Below are 17,443 nucleotides of genomic sequence, written 5' to 3' on the forward strand. Positions count from 1 at the left end.
AAAGACTCAAGGAGCAAAAGGTTAAAGATACTGAAAAAAGGTCTTCTGAAAAGCAAAAAAAACCCAACTACACTCCTCTGGCAGGCCTGCTGCTAGCGAAGTGCACCTGGCAAATGGAGTGTGCCCTCCTCCACCCTGGAAGAAGATACGGAAGCAGTGACTGGGAACCTGGGGCAGTGGGCCAGCCGACACTCTGCCACCAGCAATCACTATAAAGAATAAGACAAACCACAATGACATACCTCTCAGAAACTGAGCAGGACTAACAGTAAAATGTACCCCTTGATGAGTGGGTGATCATCAGGACAGATGTCTGTGCACATAAGCTACAGAGACTGAGAAAAGTCTGGAGCGGACACAAAATCCCATATGTCTAACCAGCGCCCTGTGAGAACAACTCCATGTACTAAGACATGCTAAGAACAACATCAAACAAAGAGTGATCAGATTTGACAGCCCTAACTTAGGGAACAAAAATGTTACAGATCTCATATCAGAGGAAGGAATATCAAATTTTGTTCCAGGTATTTTCAGTGTTTTCCTGCTGTGTCGTTTAGGCAGGATACTATTCATATTGAACAACTGGGGTTGCCGTTAAATACTCAAAGACAGCACACAGTCAGCAAAGTGCAAGATTGGAACCCAGGTCTACCTCACCAATTTCAGGGCCCTCTTTTCAGGCCCCACTCTGTCCTTGGTACCCTAGAGGTTGCACAGGGACAAGTCTGCCTCCTCCTCGAGTCCTGCCTAGGTCCTACCTAGCAGAATGTCTGAGCAGAGCATTCATTCAAGTGGGGAGCCCCAATCAGACTGAGTACCATGTGGGGTGGACTTCATGCTTGCATTATGATAGCCTCTGACCACTGTTCTTCCAGTAAAGCTGAAACCCTTTAAGGGCCAGATCTGTGTCCTGTTTGCTGTTGCATTCCTGGTACCTGGCAGGTAGTAGATACTCAGTAAATTCTGTGCTGCAAAAGCAATGATGGACCGTGCTGTGATGTCAGCACGCTGTGAGAGGTTAGTGCCGAGTTGAAGGAGACATTCCTCACATGCTTCCTCTGTGGCATCATGTGAGCGAGGAGAGCATCCTTCCAGCAGGTGAGCTTGGAGCATTGTTGCTGGTAGAGCCACTTCAGCATGAGCTTGACTGCAATCATCTTGAAGGATCTTGAAACAAGGAGGTGCATGGTAGAGGGCTGGAGGAGCAGGCAGTGTGGATGAGGCCACACTGAGTAGTAGCAAGGTGCATACTACTCAGGGGAAGCCCCTTTGCGTGGCGGGAAGTCACGGCTGAAGGCTAACAGTAATTAGCACTGAGAAAAGCAAAATATGATTGGGAAACATTACATCAAGTTGGTTTATCAAAGGAGTTCTCAGCACCTTAAGCTGCGCCTTGGGACTCCTTTTCTTACAGCATTGATTCATGGGATGCGTCATATTTTGAGAAATGCTGCCCTGAGCCCTACGTATATAGTGAGAGAATGGAGATCAGAGATGAGAGATGGCTTCCTTGGGGGCCACAGAACAAGATATGAATCGGAACCTTGACGCACTGCACCTCCCCCCCAGTCAGGTAGCTCAGCGCCCCCACACGGTGGCCTGTTTCATGTGATGACTAGGTGACAATGTGAAAGAAAATATTGTAGGGGAACTTATCTACTTAGTACAGGATTCTCTTCCTCAGTTTTGTACAGTGGTATTTTATAGTCCTCGCGATGGCTGGTGGAAGTGAGAGCTGCCAGTCCCTGCTGCTGCCAGCAGTGGCCCCAGAATCTTAGAAGATGACAGTAGCTGTCACTTCCAGTTTGCTTGAGGGCCATAAAAATGTGGCTGGCTATTTTGAGGGAAATATTGGTACCAGGACAGTTTACAGCCTGTGCCTTTTCCAGTCCCTCACCTATGGCACCTCACCCGGAATGGACTGAATGGTCTCCCCAGAGAAACCATACCCTGATGTTCGCTTACATGGCAAAAGGGACTTTGCAGATGTAATTAGATTATAGACTTTAAATCGGGATGGGGCCAGGAAGGGGGTCTGCTGTGAATTGTTAAATTGTTTAAGGGACCACGATGCCATTACTATCTCCAGTAGCATTTCTCAACATTTGGCCTTGGGACCCTTTTTCTTGTAGAACATTTCACGTTGAGTCCTCAAAAACAGAGCCAGGAGCAGGAGGGCAAGTCAAGCAGAATCCAAGTGTGAGAGGGATTCCGCTTGTCTTTTGAATGGGCTGTGGAACAGAAATGCAGTCCCATTGAAATGCCGAGGGAGGTGCTTCTGTCTGCCTACCTGCCTGGAATCAGGACCTCCATCCTCAGGCCCTATGACCGTAAGGAACTGAATTCTGCCAGAAACCTGAATGAGCATGAAAAGGAGACTCCCCTTGGAATCTCTGGGTAAGAGCTCAGGCTGGCAACACTGACTTCTGTCCTGATGGGGCACGGCGGGCAGAGGAAGCAGCTAAGCCCCCGCCCCCACCCCAGACTGCTGACCCATAGGACTACATGCCATTTTAAACCACTAGGCTTGCGGTCATTGATGTCGATAGCCACAGAAAACCAGCACACTTAGCTGATGTCCTTGATACACGCATTGTAGAAGCTTGAATGGGGAGGAAGGGTCGGGAAAGGGCAACACAGAGCCTGAAGAGCTTTGGGGCTGAGTGTGAGTCAGTTTTAATGTTAAAACCAATTGTTTTGAGGATGCTCCCCTTGTTTTCTCCCAGCTGACCCCTCCCTGTATCGGTATCCGGAGTGAAGGTGGTCGCCATGGGGGAAGGGTGTCCTAGAGGCACAGAGGGCGCCTTGTGCAAGGCCATCCCTCTTCCATGGCAACCAAGGTGTGGAGTCTGTGACTCACTGACAGTCTGTCCTCATAGATGCGTCGTCACTTGAAGAGGTGGCTGTCGGCCACCAGAACTATCTGGATGACAAGTGCAGGTGTCAGCCATTGAGGACACCTGCTGTGGAGCCCCGTGGCCTCCTGAGCCGAGCCTTTGGCTTTCAGCAGAGAGCCTTTGCCAGAAGGAAACCGCTGGTACTGGAGTCCAACGTCAACACTGTCGAGCCAGAGAAAGAAGTTGAGCTTCCATAGTGGATAATCCAAAGACCCTGGCATCCCAGCCCTGGCACCATTTGTTATCAGTTGTGCAAGAAAGCCTCTGCCTTCTCTCGCTTGGCTAAAATAAAAGAGAGACCTAAGGAAGGTTTTGGCTTTGCTGGGCCCAAATCCTTTCTTTCTTTCTTTTCTTTTTTTTTTGTTTCCATCTTGTTTGATTTTTCTGAACCCATTTGAAGTTGTAACACAATTGATCTAATTATTAGAGACTGCTGAGGTTTTCCACAGAGCATAGCCTTATCTCTGATGAAGAGAACCTTGTCACCCAATGCTTCCACGTTTAAAAGTTCAGGATGCATTTTAAAGTTCAAAAATTTTGGTGGAAATTCTGTACTGGATAAAAGAGCAGTTAAAATCAGGAAAGCTTCTTGGATTACGTAGAACAAAACATCCTTTTATTGGGGGGTTTATACTTGAGTGTATCTGCAGGCTGTTTTATTTGTGGTCTGTTGTCATCTCTAATGCAGGTAAAAGATACCTTTCCCACAGTGGTTCAATACAGGCGCCCAAAGAGGACAGTCTCAGGTTCCATGAATCCAGGTAATTAGCCGCGTTAGAGCAGCTCGGTTAAACCATTTGAAGGTCAGTAATGCATGAATTTCTGGCAGACTGCCTAGCAGAGTCTGTAAACACGTTTGCGTAGGGATGAAATTTTTTTTCGAGTAGGTTTTATATTTTAAAACACAGTGTTAAGAGTTACTTTTGTCTAGAATTTAATTCTGTGAAAAATTAGACATCTGATACAAAAAGTACTCAGATATGAGTACTTTACACCATCTTTGCTATTGTGCACACTTGGTGTCTCTGTGGCCCTTCAAATTAAACTCAAGCACCCCAAATTAAAATGTCAGGATGTCAGTGCCAGGATTAGATCATCTTGGAATTTATTTAGATGCCTTAAAAACAGAAGAGTGGTCTGGTATTGTTAGGTAGTGGGTTAAGCTGCTGTTTGAGTTTCCCAGGTCAAGTGTTGCCGCTTCAAGTCCCAGCACTTTTACTGATCTAGCTTCTTACTGATGGCTCTGTGGGGAGCAGTGAGTGATGACCCAAGTCCTCAGGCCCTTGCCACAATGTGGGAACCCCGGATGGAGTGTCTGGCTCCTGCCTTTGCGCGGTCTTGCCATGGCTGTTGGGGGCGTATTTGGGGAGTGATCCTCTCTTACTTGTTCTTGCACTGTTACTTTGCTTTTCAAGTAGATAAAAAAAAAATCCATCAAATAGAACCATAATGTTTCCCTTAAAGGTACAGTTTTTATGTGACACTTTGGCCTTACCCCTGAAATTTGACTAGAGCTGTTGACATGTCACCACAAGCACATTTCAATTTTGACAAAGATTCTTTTACTTCAAGAATATTCTTTTTGGGCCCGGCGCGATGGCGCAGTGGTTAAGGTCCTCGCCTTGCACACCCCGGGATCCCATGTGGGCGCCGGTTCTAATCCTGGCAGCCCCGCTTCCCATCCAGCTCCCTGCCTGTTGCCCGGGAGAGCAGTCGAGGCCGGCCCAGAGCTTTGGGACCCTGCACCCGCGTGGGAGACCTGGAAGAGGCTCCTGGCTTCTGATCGGCATAGCATCGGCCGTTGCGCTCACTTGGGGAGTGAATCATCGGACAGAAGATCTTTCTCTCTGTCTCTCCTCCTCTCTGTATATCCGCCTTTCCAATAAAAATAATTCTTAAAAAAAGAATATTCTTTTATTATTATTATTGATTTTTATTGTTGTTTCATTATTTATTTATATTAGAAAATACAAATAAATGTGTCTGGCTGTGTTTCCTCTAGAATGGTTGTGCTAACAAACCTCAACTTAAACCAACAATCCCTTGTAGTCATGTCATGAATATGCCGTCTGAATCTGGGTCATGCTGCCTACTGGAAACCTCCACTCAGGATCCTGGGCCTCATCATGCTTCTTCCTGTGACTTATGCTACCCACACCCACCAACCTTGGACAAGTGACCTCACTGGACAGACCAGAATGCTTACTTACTTTTTAAAGATTGATTTCTATTGGGCAGATCAGATTTATGGAGAGAAGGAGAGACAGGGAAAGATCTCCTGTCCACTGGTTCACTCCTAAGTGGCCTCAACAGCTAGAGCTAAACCAATCCCAAGCCAGGAGCCAGGAGCTTCCTCTGGGCCTCCCCTGTGGGTGCAGGATCCCAAGGCCTCCCACATAAGTACAGGGTCCCGAGACTTTGGACCGTTCTCTAGGGAGCTGGATGAGAACTGGAACAGTCGGGATACAAACTGGTGCGCAAGTGGGATCCTGGTGCTTTTTAAGGTGAGGATTTAGCCAACTGGATTGTGCCTGGCCCTAACTCTCCCACTTTTGAGAATGTCATGTTTGGTTTGTCTTAGTTGACTAACATGTCCCATGGGTGGGTTGTAACCGGCAGATTTCACGCGTCTATTGGCTGAACACTCCCTGGTACCAGTCGTGTTGGGGTGGATTTGCCTGATTTGTTCCGGTGAAAGGGCAATGTTGAGGTGTCATGGGGTACCTTGTGATAGTTACCACTGGGGTTTGCATCTTCACACCACATGAATTGGTGAGGGAATGACTTTTTGAGCCACTTCTAGAATATTCTTCGAGAGCCTTCCCACTGAGACTTCGTACTGTGTCCTCACATAAAGAAACCATCTCTTCTTTTCCCTCAGAACTGACACTGTCACTTTGGTGACTGGCTTGGATTGGCTAGGGTTGTCATTGAGCTGTTGTCCAACCGCAGGAGCAAGTTCCACTTTTCCAGGAGTCTATTCATCTTGGCCAGGGGTTTTCGAAGCCAGGGCACAGGGACAACTTATCCCACTGCAGGCTGAGTGACGTCATGTTCAGATGGGATCATCAGATACTAGGGCCTGCTCTGGATTTCACTGAATAAGGTCAGCTTTTGATAAGGGCTCCAATCATTGTGCTGTTTGGATACCCACAACCTACATACATTTAAATTGCCTTGTGTGGGTTTTCATTTTCCCCTTCAAAAACTCTTTAAAGGATACCTGAGTTCAATTCCTGGCTCCAAGTCCTTATTCCAGCTTCCTACAGTGCAGACCCTAGGAGGCAGCAGGCCACCCATGTGGGAGGAGTCTAGATTGAGCGCCTGGCTCCTGGCTTCTGCCTGGCATAGCCCTGGCTGTTGTGGTCATTTGGGGATTGAACTGGAAAGCAGAAAGAAAGATATCTCTGCTTTTCAAATAAAAATCTATCACGCTTTGTTTTTTATCATAATTTTGATATTAAATATTTTTAGACCAGCTAAATCCCTTTGGCATACAACTAAAGGAATCAAAATACATCAGGCAAATATAGAAAAAAAATACACCAGGTACAGACAGCTTCAACTACATGATTCTTTTGAGAAGCTAGTTTTTGAGTCTAAACAGTTTTTCTATTCTGAAACATCCAACAGTACAAAACTGTATAAACAGGGAACTGTTGTTGTAGCTTGAATATGATTCCCGCAATGGTCATGAATGTTCCCTGTGAGTTCACTCTGCTTTTCTGAACAAACCCAAAGGTCTCCATGATTTATGCACCTGAAGGCCATCTCCTAGCAACAGCCTAGGAGAAAAGCATTAGGAAGCTTTCTCCAGGCAATTAGTCTTCCTGGTTGGTAGTTCATTTGTTTACTTCTGGGAAATACACAGCCCCACACCATGGTAGGAATTACGAGTATATTTTCCAAGAGTTTTTAGATTTGGGTAGTAGTGTTAGGTTTCAAAAGTTGTCTGGAGGCTTAAAAACAATGTTAAGGGGAAAACTACTGTTTCACAGAAACTTTTGCTTGTTAACTATAAATAGCACTTTTTGAAAAGTCTGTTTTAAGATTTTTATTTCAGATGACTTCTAGATTTATGAGATGTTCTCAAGACACACAGAAATATCCCTGCTTCTCCAATCTCAGCCCCGCGAAAAATGGATATTTGAAAGCAAGCATAAGGACTGAATGGGCTGTTTCTGTTCTAGCCCAGAAGTCCTAGTGCAAGAGCGCTATGTGCCTGGTTCTGCCACAGAATGGGCTACCAGGGCAGGTGGGCACTTCAGGGGCACCAGGCAACACTGTGGCTTTCTAGACTCTCATTTCTTTCAAACTATCAAAGTTCAGAGAGACCTAAGTTTAGGGAAATTGTGGGATGAGTGAGCTTTTAGTGGGGACTGTGCGGCAGGACAAAGAAGCCTTGTTACTTTTGTTTCTGCTTTTCCCCTTATTCTCTAGCTCCTTGCATTTCAAGGGGGAGAGACACCCCCCTTTTTGTTGTTGTTCCTTTAGTCCACGTGCAGTGAGGGACTAGGTCATCTCTTCAAGATCATGTTTTTGAGAAGTAGGGAACAGATGAAAGGTTTAAAGTCATTTGTTTTAAGCATATAAGGTTATTCTCCAGAAAAAAAAGTGCCTTAATCTGACATCTTGTCTGGTTGAGAAGGAAAGTGAAGAAGATGCAAAGGGAAACAGAAAGATGCAAAGCAAACACATTTGGGAAAGAAGGCCTAGGGCTCCTGGCCTGCGGTGAGCTTTGAGGAGCATTTTGAGTTGGAAATCAATTCATGTTCACTTGCTCATCTCCCTAGTTCTTATCTTTTCACATTGGAACTCGTTGTCCCTGCAAAAGGCAAGGCTTAAATCACCTAGCAGGTAGAAGTCAGATGGCTTTAACTGGATCCCTGCTACCCCATGGGAGACCTGGACTAAGTATCCAGCTTCCAGCTTTGCCCTGGCCTAGCCCTGAGCCACTAAAGGTATGTGGAGGAATCAACCAGCAGAGTGGATAGATGGGAGCTTGCTGTCTGTTTCAAATAATAAAATTTTTAGAAAAGGTCTTGAAAAAAGACTGATAGCATTTTTCCTTAGCTTAAAAAAAAAAAAAAAAAGACTTACTCAGTTACTTGAAAGCTGGATTTAGAGAGGGGAGAGACAGATTTTCCACTGGTTCACTCCCCAAACGGCTGTAACTATTGAAGCTGGGCTGGTCTGAAACAAGCAGCCAAGAGCTTCTTTTGGCTTCTTCCACAGCAGTGCAGGGGCTTTTACTTGGACCACCTTTCTCTGCTTTCCCAGGTACATTGGCAGGGAACTGGATTGGAAGTGGAGCAACTGTGATTTCAACTGGTGTTCACATGGAATGCCAGCATTGCAGGCAATGGCATTATGTGCTGGCTTGCTTTTTTTCTTTTAAATTTTATATCATTTTATGACATAGTTTCATAGGCTCTGAAATTCCCCAGCCCCTCCCCAAACCTTCCCCCCATATTGAATTCCTCCATATTGATACAGTAGTGCAGTTCATAACCAGTCATGATTCCTTCATTACAAGCATGGACCATGCGGAGAGTCCAGCCCTTTCTTAATCTTTGGATTCTTTCAACCTTCTGACACTTTTGATTCTCCTCTGTTACTGCACTTTTTTTTTTAAGTTGTATCCTTTTTGCTTTTTATTATTATTATTATTATTATTATTATTATTATTATTATTATTGGAAAAGAGGATATACAGAGAGGAGAGACAGAGAGGAAGATCTTCCGTCCGATGATTCACTCCCTAAGTGACTGCAACGGCCGGGGCTGTGCCAATCCAAAGCCAGGAGCCAGGAACCTCCTCCGGGTCTCCCATGTGGGTGCAGGGTCCCAAGGCTTTGGCCCATCCTCAACTGCTTTCCCAGGCCACAAGCAGGGAACTGGATGGGAAGTGGAGCTGCCGGGGTTAGAACTGGAACCCATATGGGATCCCAGCGTGTTCAAGGTGAGGACTTTAGCTGCTAGGCCACGCCGTTGAGCTCACCTTTTCTTTTTTGTGGGTTATTTATCCTGTCTCTTAAAAATAGTCTTGGTGTGAGCTTTTGGTACGACAAAGAAGCTGCTACCTGGAATACCTGCCTCCAATATGGAGTGTCTGGGATTGAGTGTGGGTTCTGTTCTGCTTGCCAACTTCCTGATAAAGTGCACCCCAGGAAGCAGCAGGTGTTGGCTCACCTACATTGGCGCCCTGGCATTCGTATGGGAGACCTAGACTAGACTCTGGGCTTCTGACTTTGAGATTGGCCCAGGTCTGGCTGTTGCTGGCATTTGGGGATGAACTAATGGATGGGAGCTTTGTCTCTTGGCTTTTCAAATAAATGAAATAATTGGGACAGGCATTTGTGAAACAGTTTATGTGGAATGCCCACATTCCAAACTGGAGTTTGATTCCCACCCCCAATTTACTTATAGTCTCTCGCATGTTCCTTGGCCTCTCTATTCCTTTCCTTAGCTTCAGGTCTCATGTTCATAAGTTGATTCCCAAATCTCTTTCCTGAGTCCTAGTCTTTCAATTTCAGTTGAGTAAATGTTTTCCAACAGATGCTTGGGAAAATCTCAAACTGCCTGATTGTCATGGCAGATTCAGAACATTTATGATGTTGCTAGGAAGAAAGGCAATATGACTCAGCTTACATTTCTAGCTTTATGATTCACTTTGATCCTGTAGAGGTGTTGAACATGATCCAACAAGAATCACTAAACTGATGCTTTTCCATGCCTTATGCTTTTCTTCTTACATGGTTTTGCCCCATGTCTCCATGCTAACTGGGAAACCTTTCTGCTTTTTCCGATCTTCAGATCTTTCAAATCTCCCCGACCAAGAAAGTATGCATTTGTAGTAACAACACCTGATGAAGGATTAGACAGTCTACTTTTGTCATCTCGATTTTTAGACAATGCTTGAACTTCATATAGCTTTCTGTATTTTAAATTTTCTGCATTTTAAATAATAGTAATCTCATCTCTACTTTTCTATAAGAGAAAAAGAGTACTTTGAAAGCTGTGCACTGCTTTTATAAGCATTGTCTGACCCGAGTTCTGGTTAGCAGTGGTGCCTTTCTTGATGAAATCCTGTCTTGCTGGTAGTGACAGGTACTATAACAATTCTAAAAGAAGACCATAAGGCAAAACTTTTCCTTGCATAGTTTCTATCATTGTGTATATAATCGTGTTAACAGATTCTGAAGGAAGACTGATAACAGCTAACTTTGGTTCACTAATCCCACACAGTTGATGCTGTGTCCGTTTTATCACTTGTTCCCTCTTCGGATCTGCCATTTAGGTGATGTCTTTCCAGTGGAAATGGCCCCAATAGCACAGTCTCAGTTTGTGCCTTTGGCTGAAGTCCTTTGCTGTGCTGTGTCTGATATGAATGCAGCTCAGACTGTGGTCACCCAGGAATCACTTTTGGAGCATCTGATGAAAAATTACCCAGGTGGAGTAATTGGCGTTTTTCTATTTGCAGTTTATTGTATGTTTTGGTTTCCGTTTATATAAAAAGCAAACATGTAAATTATGTGATATATTTTAAACAATTTTCTACCTTAGACTCTCTAGAAAAAGGCTTACATTAATAAATTCAATAACAGTATTTCTTTTGCTTTCCAGATGGACTTTTTCTAAAATTACATGCTTATAGCAATAAAAAACCAGACTCTGCTGAAAGGAATAAAAAACACAAAAACATTCATATCCCTCTTCCATTTTTCTGCTTTTTTTTAATCCCAGAAAAGGCAACTGCTATTCATATTTTCTTGTTTGCTTTCATGAATCATGCTTGAATGTCATTTTGATAATATAAATTGGATTGTTCCTTTGTACTTTTTTGAAGCTTAAAACCCTTATCTTTGCAATCATTCCATACCAGCATATTTTAATCTCATTTTATAAAATAGCTGCATGACAACCTAATACATGATTAAGGATTTTAAAATATTTTTATTGCACAGCCAGGTGTATATATAGAGGAGGAGAGACAGAAATATTTTCTGTCTGATGATTCACTCCCCAAGTGACCACAATGGCCGATGCTGCGCCGATCCAAAGCCAGGAGCCAGGAACCTCCTCCGGGTCTCCCACGCAGGAGCAGGGTCCCAAGGCTTTGGCCCATCCTCAACTGCTTTCCCAGGCCACAAGCAGGGAACTGGATGGGAAGTGGAACTGCCGGGATTAGAACTGGTGCCCATATGGGAACCCCGGCACTTTCAAGGCGAGGACTTTAGCCGCTAGCCCAAGGATATTTTTGATTCCTTTAGTTCTACTTAAGTTTGTATTATCTCATGTTTTTCATTATTAGTATACTTATAGAAAAATCGAGAAAATATACAAAGTAACTGCTCATAATGTTTCAATTTTTTTCCATACCAACATTTTAAATGTTATTTTTCTCATTTTGAGCCCTGCTATTTGGAAAGTGAAATTTCTTTTAACATTGTTTATCTTTGGCTTTGACAAATGACCTCATCTAGATGGTGAATAGTCTTTCTTCATCCAAGCACAGACTGGTTTCCATCTTAAAATTCTTACAAACATTGAGTCCACTGGACTGGTTTTCAAAGGCTTTCTGTGTTTGCCCACTAAGAAGTTTAAATATTTAATGGGTTTATATTTGAGTGAATTCTGACCTTTTTTGTTATTTAATCATTAATCTATCATGTGTCTTTCTGTGGGCCAAGTTATATTCCTTTTATTTAATTAAATTATGGCTATGGTTTATGCTTTTGATCTTTTAATTATATATATTAACTGTGCTAAATCAGGTCCGAGTTTATCAAGAGCTCGTGTTGTTTCTGACTTACTGATTTCACTCAAACTTCTTCTGACTTAGAATCTATCGGTGTCCAATGCTTCCTTGTTTAGGCATCACCATCCCATCCCAAGACATTCTCTATACCACTCTGGGAGCTCTGATAAAAGACAGGAAGATTTATCACACAGGGGAAGGCTACTTCATCGTGACTCCTCACACTTATTTTGTCACAACTACAACCACACAAGAAAACCGGGGAGTCTCCCTATCTGGTGGCAGTCGCCCAGGTCCAACTTCCCTGACTTATCTGGTGAGCGTGGAGGGCTGCACAGGTGCAACCAATGAGAATGCTGCCCTTGCTTTCCATTGCCAGTCATGCCAGTGTTTCCCTGATGTGTGCACTCGGGATGTTGAAGAACCACCACCTGCTACGGAAGTGACTAGAAAATGCCAGAAAGATTTCGGGCAATCCAAACCATTAGTGCAGAATCAAGCAGTTTCAGTGTCTGAGGAAAATGATGTCTGTGACAGCACCAAACCTTTACTGTACTCAAAAGACAAAGAAAAAGGCAAGAAGTTTGGTTTTAGTCTTTGGTGGCGCAGCATATCCAGAAGGGAGAAGCCCAAAGCAGAGTACAGCAGTTTCTCTGCCCAGTTTCCACCTGAAGAATGGCCTGTCCGAGATGAAGATGACTTGGACAATATCCCTCGAGATGTTGAACATGAGATCATCAAGAGAATTAACCCTGTTTTGACTGTTGACAACTTAAACAAACATACTGTCCTAATGCAAAAATACGAAGAACAGAAAAAAATTAACAGCCAGGGCACTTGCACTGATGTGCTGACAGCCAGGCAGAAATATCCTTCGAGAGACAGAGTTAGGCCAAGGCAGGGTCGGCCTGCAAAGCCCCACAGGCGGAGCCATTCACACAGGGACAGACACAAAGTAAGGAGTCAGGGCAATGAACTCAGGCCAGCTCACAGAGCCGAGCAGCACCCTGAGCTCCCTGCTCCACAGCCCACTCCCAGAACCAAAAGCCCAAACGAAACAGAAGAACGGACGCAACTAGGTGAGAATTCAACAGTGCCAGGCTCCCATCCGATTTACAAAAAGCGAATCAGTAACCCTTTTCAGGGGTTGTCTCTCCGAGGGAGTCCAGTAACCAAAGGACATAGCATTCACAAGACCAGCGACATGAAACTCCGACAGATTGGTCCAAGGGAAAGAAGGGAAAGACCTCTCCAAAGGTCACAGTCTTGGGACTCCTTGGGACTCTTTGATGGTGAAGCCAAACAGCTGTGCGCTGGGCACACTGATGAAAAATTATGGGGAGAATCCATTCATGTGAATAACTCTGCTGTCAAGCCCATCAGGGATGGGTACAGAAACATCCTCTTAAATTACTCTCAGTCTCATCTTTTACGAAGAAACGGTAGTACATGCTGTTCCTTTAGGGAAAGCAGGTCAAAATATAATGCGTATGGGGAAGAAAATGACCTGATCCCAGATGCATTCAACAGTCATGCTTGCTTTGACAAGTCAGGGGAAACCAAAGACACACAGCATATCCCACCCTCACCAAATCTCTCCTCTTTGGGCCAAACACGCACTGCTTCCAGATTGGTGGATCAAACGATACACCAGTTTCAAAATCTTGGCCTTTTGGATTACCCAGTTGTTGCAAACCACTTGCAAGAACCTGAGCAAGACAGGGACTCTGAAGAACCAACTAGGATAGCATTTGTCCAGGATGCAGAGACTGGGAGTCTGGAACACAGAGGGCTTCCCGACGATGCTCAGGCCTTGTCTCAGGATGAGGTGGAGGGGGAGGATGGGGCCTGCAGTTCATTGTATCTAGAGGATGATGACTTTTCTGAGAATGATGACTTCTGTCAAATGCTGCCTGGCTGCATGCAGTACCCCTTATCAGGCAGAGGCAAGTGCAATTATTTAGAAAAGCAAAAAGTGACGGAGAGGTCTCTGAGTGAGCATAACAGCAATACAGACAGGTTTGTGCCTCAGATGAATGCAAAACATGAGGATTGTAAACCCACCGGGTTGCTCACAAACCCAGGCGAAAGCCAAAAACCTGATCTGTCTGCAGAAACCCATGGGTTAAATTCAGGGACTCCGTTTGGTTTTAACTGTGAAGAGGAACCTGGTGTGGCTAACTGTTCACAGGCCCCGGCACCTGCTGATGGAATTGTGTTTGGTTACTGCAATGCCAGGAAAGCCACTGCTGAAGCTGAAAGCCTTGGAGACCTTGACAGTATCGGAGAAGTGAACACAGCCAGCTGGAGCTGGAGTGCACAGACTCAGGAAACGAGAAATCGTTTCAAACAGAAGGTTGAGCTTTTCAATGGATCGCACATGCCAGTGCTGGCTCCGGATGTGCAACATGAACACAGTCACCTGGAAGGAACAGAAACTCGCAGTGTGGCGGGAGACAGTGGAATAGATTCTCCACGGTAAGTGCTTACAAGTGTTTGAGGAGCCACTGACACATAGGCAGTGTTCAAATCTAAGGTACATTGGGTTATGTGGTGGGGAACTCTTGCATATACGGACATATGCAATTCTGTCAACCTTTATGAATAACTTAAATATAAAGTCACAAAGTATTCTTTCATAATAGTGGAGTTCGTTTTCAATGTGAAATACAGTTTACTAATAACACCAAGTATTTCGAAAGATAAGAACTGCTATAAACCAAGCATTTTCTGAACTAAGGGATGTAACTTTTCATGTTCACTTATAAATGGACCTGAACAGTTTACTGTAACTTGTTTCTAAAAATTTATTTATAAAAGTAGTAAGTTCTTTATGGGGAAACAACAAAAAATTTAAAAGTTCTTAAAGTATTTTAAACATCTATAATAATATTACCATCTAGATTTTCTAGAATTATATTTGGTATATTTATAACACTCTAGACTGAACATATAATTTTATCTACTGGACACATACTGAGTTGCTATTTTTTTTAAAAGATTTATTTATTTTTATTACAAAGTCGGATATACAAAGAGGAGGAGAGAGAGAGAGGAAAATCCTCCTTCCAATGATTCACTCCCCAAGTGAGTGCAACAGCCCGAAGCCAGGAACCAGGAACCTCTTCCGGGTCTCCCACAAAGGTACAGGGTCCTAAGGCTCTGGGCCATCCTCAACCGCTGTCCCAGGCCACAAGCAGGGAGCTGGATGGGAAGTGGAGTTGCTGGGATTAGAACCAGTGCCCATATGGGATCCTGGTACGTTCAAGAAGAGGATTTTAGCCGCTAGGCCAAGCCACCGGGCCCCAGCTATTTTTTTTCTTTAGAAGATTTATTTTTATTGCAGAGTCAGATATACAGAGAGGGTCCTAAGGGCTTGGACTAGCCTCCCAAGGCATTGCTTTCCCAGGGCATAAACAGGGAGCTGGAACAAAAGTGCAGCAGCCAGTACTTGAACTGGTACCTGTATGAGATGCTAGCAGTATACATGGAGACTTAGCCTGTTATGCCACTGTGTCAACACATATATAGAGAGTAGACACAGAAATATCTTCCATCTACTGCTTCCCTCCTCAAAGGCCTCAATGGCTGAAGCTGAGCTGATCTGAAGCCAGGAGCCAGGAGCTTTTTCTGGGTTTTCACGTGGGTGCAGGATCCTAAGACTTTGGGCTACCCTGCACTGCTTTTTCAGGTTATAAGCAGTGAGCTGATGGGAAGTGAAGTAGCCTGGACATGAACCAGTACTCATATGGGATCCCAGCACTTGCGGGGGGAAGGATTAGCCAACCGAGTCATTTTACCAGGCTGTAAAAATATATTTTTAACAACAAATCAAATATTGCTCTCTTTTTTTCACTCAACATATAGAAATCCTGCAATCAAAATATATGTCTAGCTTTCTCTTTTTAATGGCTACTCATGATTTTTTGGCCCCCTATTATTTATATAATTGCTTTCCCTTTTTTGACAGATTATTTCCAGTTTTGTTATTAATCTGTAGTAAATTGTCTTATATATAAATATGGGCATTTCCAATTTAAGCTAAATTCGTAGGAGTAAACTTTTTTTAAAAAAAAAAACCATTCCTTTCTTGTTGGACAACAAGTTATTTTCTACTTGAACCAGTAATTTGATTTATATTAAATCATTAAGTCAAAGCATGTTTTCTCCAGAAGTCAAGAGTGGTGGTGTAAAACCAAGCCACAGATTTGTTTTGCTTTCGGGCAAAACCAAACCAAACAGTAGATTAGGGAAATTATTCCTTTACATGTAATTTTGAGAGTTTTAATTTGTAAAGTCTTCAGAAGAAAGGGAAGGGAAAATAACATTTGCATAGCAATACTGCTACAGTTATAAGGATACAAGTGAACAAGCAAGTGTTATTATCCACAAAAACCTCACACTACAGCAAAGAGGGCAACAGTGCCAAGGCGAACTAAGAAAAATGGAAGCTCTCCCGAAGTGTACAAGAGCTGTGGAGTTAGGAGTGATAGGTTATGTGGGGGAAAATTGGAGGATACATTTTTTGATCTGTGCCAATGTAATAAGTAGACCGATGGTGAGTAGCCACTGTGGGAAAAGGGGGGACATAAAGAGCCCGTGTCAGCAGACACGCCATCTTCCAGAAGCAAGGCAGATGTGTTCGATAAGGGCCTATTCTTGCTTAACTTGCAGCTGCCAGGAAAAAGAACTGTCAATAGAAGAAAACGTAGCAGTTGGCTTTTCCCTTCCGTGTAACTTCTCGTAAAAGTCATAACTTACACAGGAACATATGAGCCACTTTAGATGCATAAAAAGGTTTTTCAGGGAAGTGTTAACTATTTCCAACTAGAGTATCTTTGCTGTTGGATCTGAGAACAGGTCTTGTCCTGAATATATGGGCTAATTTTTGACAGCAGATAATTAGGGTGCTTTTGTGAAGCCTTTATGATCTGAGCATCTTAGATGTTTAAAGGGGAGCTTACTGCATTAAGTGTACCTTAGTCATGAGTTGTTTCAGAGTAACAAATGAATGTATAGTGCCTTGATTAGAAATCCAGGTTCTTTTTGAAGGTAATAATTCTGTTATTTTTAATATCTTTAGGACACAGAGCCTGGCATCTAATTCGGTCGTTTTGGATGGATTGAAAAGAAGGCAGAATTTTCTACAGGAAGGCACGAACAGCAGTCAGACACCGACATCCAGTTCCTTGCTACAGCTAACTCCTGTCATAAATGTTTAATCTTCTTTTGAAACTGTTACGTTTCGTAAAAATGTAAAACATTACTAATCTTTCAGCTGAGTGTGTAAGAACCCTCTAAGGTTAAGCTTATGGACTATTAACCTCATTACGTATTTTGTTCTAATTAAGGGATTTTTCCCTTTTGATAGTTTAGATAATTTGAAAGCTTATTTTTACTAGGAATATATTGGGAACTATAGGTTATTTACAATAAAAATATTGAATTATTGGTTCTCTTCCTATAATTGAATTTTCTGATATTCATTAGTTTATACATAGGATACTATTTTACTACCTAATAGTAAATTTCTTTACATAAGCTAATTCTTTTTTAAAGGAACCATCTCTTGCTATGTTCTCCTTGGAAGATTATGAATGTTCTTGAAATAGATTTATTTTTATTGGAAAGGCAGATTGACAGAAAGATCTTCCATCCACTGATTCACTCCCTAAATGGCTGATTGAACTGAGCTGACCTGAAACCAGGAGCCAGGAGCTCCAAGTCTCCAGTGTGGATTCAGGGTCCCAAGGCCTTGGGTCATCCTCTACTGCTTTCCAAGGCC

General features: G+C 43.4%; 1 protein-coding gene across 2 annotated transcripts in view; it reads left to right on the forward strand.

Moving 5' to 3' along the window:
• STOX1 (storkhead box 1) overlaps positions 1-16,880 on the forward strand; it is a 33,972-nt gene extending 17,092 nt beyond the window's left edge. Inside the window, exons 2-4 of one of the 2 annotated variants that reach the window (XM_040976072.1) lie at positions 10,198-10,350; positions 11,775-14,136; positions 16,742-16,880. In XM_040976072.1, coding sequence (XP_040832006.1) covers positions 10,198-10,350; positions 11,775-14,136; positions 16,742-16,880 — 2,654 coding nt within the window. The remainder of the gene's footprint in view (positions 1-10,197; positions 10,351-11,774; positions 14,137-16,741) is intronic. The other variant, XM_040976073.1, reaches the window with a different exon arrangement.
• Positions 16,881-17,443: the final 563 nt, after the last annotated feature.

This window comes from Ochotona curzoniae, unplaced genomic scaffold, assembly GCF_017591425.1.
Source record: "Ochotona curzoniae isolate NIBS_2020 unplaced genomic scaffold, NIBS_Ocur_1.0 contig_2692, whole genome shotgun sequence".
Taxonomy (NCBI): domain Eukaryota; kingdom Metazoa; phylum Chordata; class Mammalia; order Lagomorpha; family Ochotonidae; genus Ochotona; species Ochotona curzoniae.